This window comes from Plectropomus leopardus, chromosome 1, assembly GCF_026936395.1.
Source record: "Plectropomus leopardus strain MGB_pleo_1.0 chromosome 1, ASM2693639v1, whole genome shotgun sequence".
NCBI lineage: Eukaryota > Metazoa > Chordata > Actinopteri > Perciformes > Serranidae > Plectropomus > Plectropomus leopardus.
The window spans coordinates 36,113,651-36,126,836 of NC_142176.1; the positions used below are offsets into that span (position 1 = coordinate 36,113,651).

Consider the following 13,186-nt stretch of genomic DNA (forward strand, 5'->3'; position numbering starts at 1 on the left):
TCGACCTGTTTGGGCGCTTTGGTGTTGGCAGGTTTGTATTTCTGTGTGATACATGACAGCTGATGATCTGCTGATCTTATAGAGGGGAAAACAAACCAACTGAACTGACTGCACACATACAAATTTATGCTGATAATTTCTGCTTGCAGACAGTCAACAGCTGTTTTATGTTTAAAGGGCATACTTTTTTTTTATTTTTTACTTTTATAACACAACACTATTTATCTTATATACATATATATACACACATGCACATATAAATACCCAAGCACCTAAAGCTGAAACCCAGAAATAAAGAACAGTATTGTAACAAAGCTAATTTCCTCCAGAAATAGCAGACAATACATACAATATACATGAGCTGTAGGTATATATATATATATATATATATATATATATATATATATATATATATATATATGAAAGATACAACACCAATATAATATTGCAATATATATGCACAGTGATCAAAGTAACTGACAGGCCCAGACCATCACAGTTCAACTGAGACAGAACACAAGGCACTACAATAGAGCATTTATTTTAAGTATTAGCTTTGACTGCCAGGTAATGTTTTTTGATTTAGCAAATGTAGCCAGGCTGTGAAAAGCTCTAACTGTGCAATGTCCCAATAGACAGCAAGTGCAAACTGCCCAGCAACATGTTTATTCTTGCTGTAAAGTTGGGCATTCTAATATGGAGGTCTATCTGCATCGACTCAATTTTGGAGCCAACCTCAAGCGGCCATTAGAGGAACTGCAGTTTTTGGTACTTCCCTGTTAGTTTGATTTTTTAACCCTGGATGTTGCCGCTTTCATAATTTCTAAGAAAGTGGGTTGCTAAGACTTAAACCCCCCCCCCAGAGACATGGAGGACATTTAAAAACAGTTTTCACAGTCAAAATGGCACTCTCTGTGACTATTAAATTGACTCTGCCATGTAGAACTAGTGGAAAGTCCCTCTAACATTTATCCAACTTGCATTTATTGCGTTACTTCAGACCATGAGCTGCTCAACAACCAATATGAGCAGTTCAGCAAGACCAAGTGCTGGGTATGTGCCTTGCTCAAGGACACCTTGACTCATTTTCCATTGAGGGTAGAGAGACATTTGGTCACTTAAACTTCCTGCTGGTTTCAGGACCCAGACTGGCATCCTTCTGATCCCAAGCCAATTTCTCTAACCTCTTAAGCCCTTTCACTACAAACTGGGTAAAGATGCTTTCATCAGACTACCCTCCGAGATGAAAGCAGCGACTGCTGCTCCTTTTGTACCTGTGATTACACCTTGATTGGACGTCAGGTACCAAAACCGGACTGGGGGCAGCAGGAGGGCAGTGAGAGGGCAGCTAGAGGCCACTGTGAGCCAGCAGAAAGTGAGCTCTGGTTTTGTGTGCCAACCAAATTGTCTCACAGTTAGAAATGGCCTTTATTAGCTCATCCTGACCTTCACATCTCGACTGACAGAGCAGAGCTGCATTGCACTCAGCCAATTTCACAAACAGCTCCGGCCACAGGCTTTCAACAAACCTGGAAAATAAAGATGGAAAAACCTGATGTCAACATTAATAACTCCCTGCCCCAGCAGACACAAATAGAAAGAACAGGCTGATTGCAGAGACTGGGTCGGGAACATCAGAATGCTCTTACCTAAGACGAATTATCTTCACTATTCCAGAGGAACATTTGCCTGCTATGATGGATATTTTCAGTATGAGTAAGAGGAAGCCAAGTTGATCAGAAAAGCTCTCTCTGCAGTTCCCCTCTGAGGTCACTACACAGGCGTAATTACACAGTTTCTCACAGTTCTCCTCTGTGGCTGCTGTGCAAATACTGCCATCTATTGTTACAAACTGAGAATGTGCAACTGTTCACCTCTGGCAGGCCTGCAAGGCCCACACAGTTCAAGATTAAGTGTGCACTCCAAACAGCAGCAACATTTGCTTTTCAGTTTTCAGTGCTCGATGTGCAGCTACTCATAAACTGCTGCAATTCTGAAAAAAACAAAACACTTTCAGCAAGACATCTGCTACTCAAAGTTTATACCAGCTGTTTGAGATAGCAATAATTTTTTCTGCAAAATGTCCTAACAAGCATTCACTTTCTGACTGATAATTAAAATTAAACAATTGGTGATCTGATGTTTATATTAACCCTTTGAAACCTGAGCAGATCGATTGATTGAGTGGCAGTGAGCAACTTAACATGACCCAAAAATTTGCAAAACATTAGTTTATATATATATATATATATATATATATACATACACACACACACACACACACACACACACACATATATGTACATGTATATATATATATATATACTTGACCTCTAAGAAAAAAAATGTCATGAGGTCAAGGAAAGATGTCAAAGGGGATTTTGAAGGACTTAAGAAAAGAAAGCTGATTCTATTAACATCAACTAGGGCCCATGATTTAATGAGAACACTCCAGCTAAGATACAGCAATTTGTGACTTATAGGACAAGTGGACAGGGGCGTTAAGTAGGGGGGCAATGACCCCCCCCCCTTTAACACACCAAACTGACATGTATGTTCTGTGCCTGCGTTAGAGGTAATACCCCTCCATACCAGCAGACGGTGGTTGTTTATATTTATCATTCAAAAAGGAAACCAGAGGACTGCCTTGATGCTACTTAGACAGTTAGCACATTAACAACACAATCCAATGTTGAAAGAAGAAAGCATATTTACTCTGCGGCAATGAACAGCAACATAATAGCAACAGGAAGTGTTTCTGCAATGGGCTCACTAAGAAAAAAAGCAACCTTACCTCTTATGACAAGTTTGTTTCGATCTCAGTCCCTCTTGACTTGAGTCCCTTGTTTACATTTTTCATACACTGATGGGCTCCATGGCTGCCGCCAATTCAGCACTAAAGCTGATTAGGGTCAACGGTGCAGGACACACCACAGAGGTGAGGACCAATGGTGCTCACCAACAGCCCAACATCAACGGACCTGCAACCGTTGGCTTGGTCACAACCTTTATAGCCCCAGTGCTCAAACCACGTCCATCTTTGAACTGGGCCTTCATTGTCGTATCTGATCCCTAACTGGTTCTTGAATGGTTGCAACATTATCAAGTTGACAAAAAACAGTCAGACAGACAGACCGACATGTAAACTGTGACCAGGTGTACCTGTTTTCCTGGCTGATCTTTGTCTTGCAGGATGTTGGTGGAGGCAGAGGGTCGTCATTAACCTCATGAGTCACAGCTGAGCCCACTGCAGTTCCTGCCACCTTCTAAAGACTCCTTCTCTTCCCATGCGGGCTCAGCTGTGTATCTTTATTTACTACACATTTCCAAGCACCCACACACCACATATACACGACTGATTACTGACTTAGACATTCATTCAGTTCTTTATGGTTATTTTTGATAATAAATATGCTTTTAAGTTTTGTACACTTGCCTGGTCTCCCATCTTTGTTGCAGCCTGTGAGCTGGGCTGTGACAAAACGCTTGGCAAAATACTGAAAAGGGTTTCTGTGACCGTTTCTAATACAGATGGTATCACCTAGACTACATTTTGCCATGATCACACACGCACGCACACGCACGCGCATGTGCACGCACACGCACGCACGCACGCACGCACGCACACACACACACACACACACACACACACACAAGGTCAAAATAATACGAGCTGTCATGTTGTTGTCATGGCTGGTAATCAAAGAAATAGCTGTCACATTGAGAGTGGCTGCTCATGCTCACCTTGCCGTCAACTCATATTTATCCACATGAATCCCAATTAGTATGACTGTATGAAAATAATAGTTGCATTTATGCATGATAGGCTTATCAGTTTTGGAAACTGACTGCCACAGGGAGTCACTGGACAGCATCATGTCCTTTCCTTTAGTAAAGGATGATCCAGTGTAACCTTTGCTGGTTACAGCCCACCTGAGCAAAAAACACTGTTAGACTGCAGCCAGGGTGTACATGGCTCCGTGATGCAGCTCATCACCTTTTGAGTCTTGCTATTGGGTGATTCAGTGCTTGAGGGCATTGTGGGTAGACATAATTGCAGTATTTACACCTTGCTATCAGTAATTTTGGCGTCTTTTTACAAAATTTTTAAGGCCTACTTCTTACCGAAGATGCATCAGTTAAGTACTTGATGACATGAGGTGCGGGTTGGACTGGAGGGTTAAGCTCACTGAAAATGCAATCAGTGATGCAATGTAATTGAGTAAACTTAGTCAAGTACTATACTTTAGTAAGGTTTTGAAGTACTTGTACTTAACTTGAATGTTTCATTTCAGACTACTTTCTACTTCTACTCCACTACATTTCAGAAGCAAATATTGTACTTTCACTCGACTTTTACTGGATAGCTTTAGTTACTCACTACTTTGCAGATTTAGATTACTACTACACAAAATAATGAAATTAAATCAGACAATAAATGCAGCATTGTAGATTAACCCTCTGAAACCTGGGATAATTGGCTTGATTTTTTTGATTAAACAGGGAAATGACCTGAAAAAAAACTGCTTAAAATATAATTATGAATCATGCTACTTTACCTAATGAGTAGTTTTACTTTTGATACTTTAAGTATGTTTTGATGCAAATACTTATGTATTTTTACTTAAGTAATATGTAGACAGAGGGACTTCTACTTGTCAGAGAGTATTTTTACACTGTAGTATCGCTACTTTTACTAAAGTAAAACATCTTAGTACTTCTTCCATAACTGAACACAATGCAGACAATTTGTGTGGAAAAACAATTTATTTTTACAATTAAACACATATATTGAATGAAAGGACATTTTATGGTACAAGACAACAGATGGACGACGAGGGTAACTCTCTGGGCCTCATAAATATTGTTGTGTAAGTCCGTGTCCTGGTTCTGAGTTTAGGCGTCACAGGTCGAGGAAGAAGCGTTCCACCTTCATCATGTATGCTGGCTTTAAGTAGCGCTGCAGTTCACTTTTCTTCAGCCACAGAAAAGGAGCATTTGGGGCAGCGGGGGGAGCGCTGCCTGACAGAATGGCTTTGAAGAAGAACACCTTTCTTCCAACCAAGTTCTCCGTCCGAATAGCCTTGGGCAGTTTGTACTTGTACACTCCACAGGGGGCGTTGCCAAGGAAAGTCGCCTTGAAACCAGCTGCTGTGGGAAGAGAACAGGGTTGAGGTCATTCAGCTGGAGACTAAAGGTGAGCTAAAGTGCAGATGTTTGGAAGTTGTATGCAGATTCTGCAGCTGCACTTAGTTTATGCTGTGTTATAATTAAGTATTTCTCCAATACAGTTTCTCACTCTCTGCTATGACAACAAAACACTTTTCCCAATTAAGTTTTAATTAAATCTCATGTCGTCTAAATCACATGCTCCGAGTTGGCTCAACATGCAAAGTGAGGCACTAACACGGCCATGTTCGAGACACAGCTCCCACTGAGTCTGCTTATTTTAAAAATGGATCGACTCCTGCTACTGTGAGGCACTTTAAATGAAACCCTCCACCAAATGGCACATGTTAATGTCAAATGGAAAGTCTTAATGGGGAGTGATTGATGGAGTTGGCACATTAATAGTTCGTGAGCAGTGTTGTGAAACAGTTTAACATGGCTCAGTCATTGGCGTTTTATTTAAATGGTTAAGAGTGTAAAGGCTTGATTTCTGTCGGAATCAGAGAAAAAAAAAGAGAAAAAGCCCATTTTACAGCAAATGTTAAATATCTCATGTGAGGGATCATGACAAAGTCTCTGGAACATTTGTTCATGTGTTGCCAACTATGACCCCAAACCTCCTCCCTGTCAATTGCTCACTGTTGTTGATCCCAAAGCTGACATCAGTGGAAGTGACAACCGCAACAGACTGGTGGGATATGATTGGTTAAATGCTGCATATATATACATGTATTGTCTGTTTGAGGTTTAAAGGGACAGTTCACCCCCCAAACTGAAAAAACATCATTTTCTTCTTACCTGTAGTGCTATTTATAAGGCTAGATTGTTTTGGTGTGAGTTGCCGAGTGTTGGAAATATCGGCAGCAGAGATGTCTGTCTTCTCTCCAATATAATGGAATTAGATGGAACTCAACTTGTGGTGCTCAAAGCACCAAAAAATACATTTAAAAAAACTCAACAGCAATGACTCTTTCCAAAACGCATGACCTGGATACTCAAGATAATCCACAGACCTGCAACAACAATGACAGCATACTCGTTTTTATTGTTGTTGTTGTTTTTTAAATATGTGTCCCTTTATCATTCTGTGCCCCCTCTCTAAATCCAGAGGTTTTTGCAGGTCTGTGAATGCAACACAGGCGGAGCTCTCAATGAGTTCTTTTTTTCCTCAGCAGCAGTTTGTGATTTGCAGGGTGGATTATTGATCTGTCGATCAGTTCAGGGCTAATCAGATGATTGGATGAGAGGAGCAGCTGCTGTGAGTGAATGCAAACATTTACGCACAGAAGAATGAACCATTATATTCCACTTTCAATGCGCCTGCTGCTCCATCAGTGCCCAGAGTATGCTCTGCACTCTGGGAATGTGGTGCAATCACAAAGTGAACCATATACATACATACATACATACATAAATACATACACACACACACACACACACACACACATACATATATACATATATATACATATACATATATATATATATATATATATATATACATATATATATATATATATATATATATAATATTTGTTGTTCAAAAACAACAAATATTTGTGGAGGCAGATGCTTTAATAGTGGCTGGCCACTACAAATAAATTAATGTGTGAGAAACCTCTAAGCTGAAGAGGATGCCATTATTGTTTACATCTCATGCTATCACAAGCTTGAGCCTTTCATTCATGAATAGATGCACGCTTCTTTCTGTGCAGTGATTTTGTTGGCGGTTGTAGTTTGGTAAAAAGAAAATAGTTCCAACCTGAAACTGCTCACAACAGGTCTGTAGATTATCTAAAGTGCCATCTAGTTCCATTTTATTGAAGAGAAGAAACATCTCTATGACTTAGACCAAAACAATCTAGAGTAACAAACAGCACTACAGGTAAGAGGAGAAATATTTTTGATTTTGGGGTGAACTTTCCTTTTAAGGCTGGTTTGATCCTCCTGTTGTGGTTAATATGGATGATTGTACTGCAAGTCCCACACAGCTATTTTAGATAAGATCACATCAAACTTTAATGATCTTGAGGATAAAACTGGGTCATTACAGCTAAAGAGATTTGGCTGTAGATACAGTAATAATGCAGCAAATGGAGTGTGTTGACAATAATACAAGCTCCAACAGCTGATATTTAGGAATAGGATAGTAGCTTATATCCAGCCATAAGCGGTGGCTCTGAGGTTAATTGAAATACATTATAACCAATTCCCACATGCCCTCCGCACTCTTCAGTACCCTTTTACTTAATGTTAACATTCAAAGACGCCATAAATTAAAGGTGAGGCAGTACAGAACACCGTGTTAGCAGTAAATATGTAAATAAAACATTATCTTGCAAACCAGTGATTTAAGTAGTGTTAGTGCATTGATAAAAGCAATACATGGCCTCTTTTTGTAGCAACAACCAATATCATCATTATGCATAGACTTAAATGTATATAATTACAGGAAACTGCATTCATACAGTTTACATGGAAAGCTATGGCCTTATTGTCAATATGAAAATAGTTCTATATCTAAGGAGAACAGATACATGACATTTATTTTAGGAGAGAAGTAAATGACTGGGGATATTAAACCTAAGATTCCTCTGGGACAAAAGCATCGATGACTATTCACTGTGCTTCTTAGGGTTAAAGTTAGTAATGATATTAGTTGAACAATATCATGCAGACCTGCCTGATTGATTGAATAATATACTTTATATTAATTATTATTAAGGAATAAAATTGCTGCCGTCTGGTCCTACCTGTCTTTTCTATAAATTGAATAAAGAAAGATAAATGGTTTGCTGATATGCTGATGTAAAATGTATCTGTAATTAATGCCCCTGTGTGTGACGATTTGAAAACTTTTACTATGATGAGTATTATTCTCAAAAAAGGCACTGTCACAGACAGCTTCGGGAAACTTATGAAAACCAAAGTATAATCCAGAGGTGTGGACTCATGTCACATGACTTGAACTCGAGTCAGATTCAAGTCAATTTGACTTGACAAAATAATAATAATAAATTAAAAAAAAAAACAAAACAATTTGCAGCTCTACTTTTACTTAAACACCGATGACTTCACTTATGCTTTTGAATTGAAAATACTTGACATCTTCCCCCAAGCCAACAGATTAAAAAGTATGTTATTTAAAAAGTGGTTCACGTATCAATTCATTTTCTTTGTTTCCTAAATCATTTAACATTATCACTAATCCGGACAAGACAACACTTTATGCCCCGGATTCACTTTGTTTGAACCAAACTGACAACATCCCATTAAGTATCATGAAGCGGTAATGTTAAGTCACTTGACGCCATTTGGCAAAATATGATTGCAAAGCTAATTTTATTTTCATAAATTAAAACAGAGGTATGCAAAAGAGCAGGCTGGAAATAGAGATGCAACAACTTCCAACTTTAATGGACAGTTGAAGTTGCATAAAGAATGGTAAGTTAGGGCTAATATTAACATAGCTAAGCTACTGTGGATGTTATGAGCTAATGGTAGTTCTGATTGATATTGCTCTACATTATGAAAGGGAATTGTTAGCACAGCCTTTTTACAATAAACTTAAGTTTGGTTGCTCTTGTTTTAACAAACGAATGCAATTTTCTAACAGCCTTCATGAGATTTGTAAAATTATTAATGGTTTATAAAAGTGTTGGGAAATTCATATTATTAAAGAGTGCATAAAGACTTGAAACTAACAGTTAAGGACTTGGTCCCACCTCTGGTATAACAACACAAAATCTCTGCACACAGGAACTGATATTAACCAGTTATGTCTTCATACCTTACGTTTTCCATTACAATTTAATGACAAACCGAATATATTTCGTAGTTAGTTGATGGCAGGTCTCCATGAGCTTCATCAAACAATAAACTAACTGAGAGAAATGTGATTTAAGTGGAGTTTCAGTGCACCATAGTTTTCACAATTAAATGGAAAAGACTTGAAAATACTAATACTAACCCTGAATATTAATTTTGAGGGTATAGAAATATGGAAGTACCTCTGTTCCATCTGATTTTGAAATTAAAAAGCCATTGAATTTCTAGCACTGTATATTTATGCATTGAAATTAGGTATCTGATTTTTTTTTTGCCTTTGAATTTGATTCACTAACTTATATTCACCTTCTTTTTGTTAAATTCAAACAAATTCAGAATCAAAAATTCAAGTTTAAAAAAGTCTACAATGTATATTCAAGTTGCTCACATTCACTAGGCCAAATTCACATGCCAAAATATCAGGTACAAAATACAACTGATATACTTTCAAGTTGCTCAGATTTGATAGGTCACATCCAGCCAGTGGAACTCAAAAATATATCCAGAACAGATTTGCTTCCACATAAAAACCAAATAACAAAAATCTAAATATCAGCAGCTTTGTTTAAGCATCAGTCGTATCAGCCTTTAAAATCTCCTGTTCATGTTACCTGGCAGGGAAGCGAGGGCTCTCTCGGCTGTCTGCCGCAGCGTCTCTCCCTCCTGCCACTCAGTCTGAGGCAGCATCCACAGCTTCTCGTCCCCGACCTGCTGCTCGGCCAGAAGAAGCAGCGTGTCGGCCAGGCAGCGCTCCGATGAGGTCAGGTCCTTATCTACATCAGCTAAACAAGAGACAGGACCGTCAGCGTCCTCACAACAGCTACGTCTCTCTGCCACAGTAGAGCAAAATTCACACAAACTTTGAAAATGTCACAGGGAATAAAATGCAAATTGGGAGTGCTGAAGCGAATAGATTTCCTGGCTGTCAAAAAACCATTAGAACCCTGCACTGAGAGTTATACGAGTCTCTTTCCTCTCTGGTAATTTATTTTAAACCCAGATGTGTGCGACGCTCTCAGATGATCTAAATTTCTTTTGCATTCTGTTTCACTTGATTAATGATAGGAGCGACACAAAAGACTGAATTTTCATAGGGTGTATATAACGCCACTAGTCAAACATTTTGTCTGTTTCCTATATATACTATAATACTGACCTTTAACCCTCAGAGCTGGCTGGAAGCTCTTCAGCTTCTGCTCCCAGGAGTCTTCCAGATCCTGAGCCAAGATGATCTCCTGGTCCCTGACGTCCTCATCATCAGAGTCATAGTCGTTTGACTGCTTGCGGCTCAACCTTTCTGCGTCCTCCAGCAGCCGCAGCTCGTGGTCCGACAGCACGCTTTTCTCCAGCTCCATCTGAAATTAAGTCAGAGCACATTTTCAGCCTCGAGGACCCTTTGCAGACCTGCTTACTGACCCGATTTGAAAACAGTTGCTCTGTGTCATTTATCTTGTATCCGGCTGAAGCTAAACATTATTCTACAGCTGTAAGTGTCACAATGTGTGAAATGACAGAGTCTGTCTACAGCTGCATAAACCTAAAGAAGCACAGAGCAATATACACAAACAGAATTCATATCATAATAATCCATAATTACTTATTAATAATACTTGTAAAACAAAGCAAAGTGACTGTAACTACGACCCAAATTGTAAAAAAGTTGGGACACTGGGAAAACAGAATACAATGATTTGCAAACATTTTTCGACCAATATTCAATTGAATACAGTCCAAATACCTGATATTTAAAGTTCATTTTGAAAAACCTTTAAATACATATACATTCATTTTAGGAATGCATGATACTGGAATTTTCTTTTGGATGAAATCCAATATGCCAGTATATAGCAACTTAATCGGCCGGTAACCGTTACTGATCTATATAAACATTTTTCTTTCACACCTAATTTTAGTGATTATGAAGTGTTTTAATAGTGGAGTTAACATCATATTATGCAGAACTCAGATGGAGACATGAAATCCAAAGCTTTTTAATGTATGTTATATTCATTCATTTTACAAAATAAGACAAAGTATGTTGGCCGATTCTGATGATAACATTGTGCATCCCTGACTCATTTTGAAGTTGAAGCCTGCAACACGTTCGAAAAAAGTTGGAATAGGATCCTGTTTTCTTTTGTTTTTATAATGTGGACGCTCATGCACACCTTCAAAAAACTTGTGGACAGGTGCGTAGGAGGAAGGCATCCATAATATGCAGTGACAGTGTGCGGGAACTCTCTCTTTCACGTTATACACTCAGTAAGTGTTTGAGAACTGAGGAAAGTATTTTTGAAAGTTTTGAAAGTGAAATTCTTCCCTATTTTTGCTTGATAAACGACTTTAGTTGCTGAACAGTCTGGGGTCTGTGTTGGCGTATTTTGCACCTCATAACGCAGTTTGAATGACAGACAGGTCTTCACTACGAAGCCACGCAATTGTAACATATGCAGAATGTTACTTTGCATTGTCATGCTGGAATAAGTAGGGACATCCCTGAAATAGACGCCATCTTGATGGCAGCGTATGTTGCTCCAATACCTGTATGTAATTTTCAGTATTCATGGTGTCTTCACAGATGTGTAAGTTACCCATATGCTGGCTTTTGAACCTCGCATTGGTAACTATCACGATGATGTTGCAGATGTAGTTTAACGTTTTTCTCTGGACTGCATAGCTTGACGTTTTTATGGACTGGGAATTGCAACATTTCTCAGTCATTCTTTGAGAGTGAGGAATCTGGGCACAGACTGGATTCACACTGCAGATATTAGGAGTTGACACACTGATTATTGCACAGGTAATTTAAAATATCTGAACTGATTCTGTAAACTGAGTATTTGAACTTTTAAGCTCTAAAGCGCATCATTCGTTACATTACCATTATACTGCTATAACGTACTACTGAATATTTACTGTACCCAGTGTGTGTGTATGTCTCTCTCTCTATCTATCTTTATATATATATACACACACAATATAAACCCGTCAACAAAAACAATATTAGATTTATTATACCCCTATATTTTAACTTTTGTATCTTAGATTCAGATTTTGCTTTACGTGCACTTTTGTTTTGGTCTTTTTTTTTTTAAGGAAAATTCATTCATTCATTTTCCGTAACCGCCGTACGATTACAGTGGGTTTAAATAAAACATGTTTTCTGGGTTATATATGTGACATAGAACATGCAGATACCAATGTTTGAGACAGGAAACCTCGTGTTACACTGGTTTCTGTGGCCTCTGAGACCGGATTAGGAATTAAATTTGCCCCAAACGTTTTTTTTCCTTATCATGTTTGCAAACTATATTTTAGCGTCAATATTTAGATGATCACTATTTGTTATATCTTTTTTATTTTTTACTGTGTCTTGACTTTTTGTGTGATTGCTTATTGTAGCCTACTAATGATGAAGCAAAATCCTCAGAAGTGTGGTGATAAAGTTTACAGTCCTGTTTGTGTTTTCTGGCACAGATAACTGTAACCAGTCTTTGTACTGAGCAAACTCACCCGGTGCATCATCTCTCTGAACTGCTGCTCTATCGGGCTCAACTCCGCTGAAATGACCGGGAGCCTCTGCAGACACACGGCTGCCATCAAAGTCCACGGAGAACCCGCTCTTTCCGTCAAACGTTGGGACTGCAAAGTCGCCCGACAAACAGAAGTGTTGGAAAACTGACGAAACCCGGTGTATCCGGCCGCTGTCCTGCCGAAACAAGACAGAAACTGTAAGAGAGACTGACCCACCATCCTTCTGCACGGCGCAGCCATCTTTTTCTGTTACGTTCAATGCATCTGACAAAAGTCCGGACACCGGCAACTTCTCATGAAAAACAGGCGGGAGGAGGAGTTTTCAACCAGATTGCTCCATTAGTTCGAGCAGAATACAAGATAAAAACATCAAAACCAGTGCCGGATGTGAAGTCTTCTTTTATGTTTTTCTAGAGCCCGCGACAGATTGATTATTATTTATGAGCTTCAAACGAGTGTTCATTGTTTTGATATTTACGACGATTTACGCAGAAACTGAAGGCAGCATGTTGCTACTTCTACCCACAATCCTGTGCAGAGTAACGAACGGTCTATTTAGATAAAATTGGGGGCCGACTGATGTTAATATTTTTTTTAAAATGAAGATATCTCATCGTATTTACTAAGATAATGTGTTTAAATAATTATTTAAAAA

General features: G+C 38.7%; 1 protein-coding gene across 2 annotated transcripts; it reads right to left on the bottom strand.

The window, feature by feature from the left end:
* Nucleotides 1–4,748: 4,748 nt before the first annotated feature.
* mrpl46 (mitochondrial ribosomal protein L46) lies at nt 4,749–12,811 on the bottom strand. Of its 2 annotated transcripts, none has more exons than XM_042489464.2 (4): nt 12,511–12,811; nt 10,154–10,352; nt 9,609–9,779; nt 4,749–5,148 (listed from the first exon to the last, which is right to left on the bottom strand). In XM_042489464.2, the coding sequence occupies exons 1-4, from the start codon at nt 12,769–12,771 to the stop codon at nt 4,904–4,906; spliced, it is 876 nt and encodes a 291-aa protein (XP_042345398.2). In that variant the 5' UTR covers nt 12,772–12,811; the 3' UTR covers nt 4,749–4,903. The 2 variants fall into 2 exon arrangements, with proteins under 2 accessions (XP_042345398.2, XP_042345406.2); XM_042489472.2 differs by having other exon boundaries at nt 4,749–5,151; nt 12,511–12,803.
* Between the last annotated feature and the right edge of the window lie 375 nt (nt 12,812–13,186).

Bases quoted from the DNA above. Each gene is read 5' to 3' on its own strand.
- mrpl46 (XM_042489472.2), bottom strand. From the start codon at position 12,771: ATGGCTGCGCCGTGCAGAAGGATGGTGGGTCAGTCTCTCTTACAGTTT. The intron at 10,353-12,510 runs GTGAGTTTGCTC...ACTTAATTTCAG, and splicing joins TCAGAGAGATGATGCACCGG to ATGGAGCTGGAGAAAAGCGT. The intron at 9,780-10,153 runs GTCAGTATTATA...TCTCTTGTTTAG, and splicing joins GCCAGCTCTGAGGGTTAAAG to CTGATGTAGATAAGGACCTG.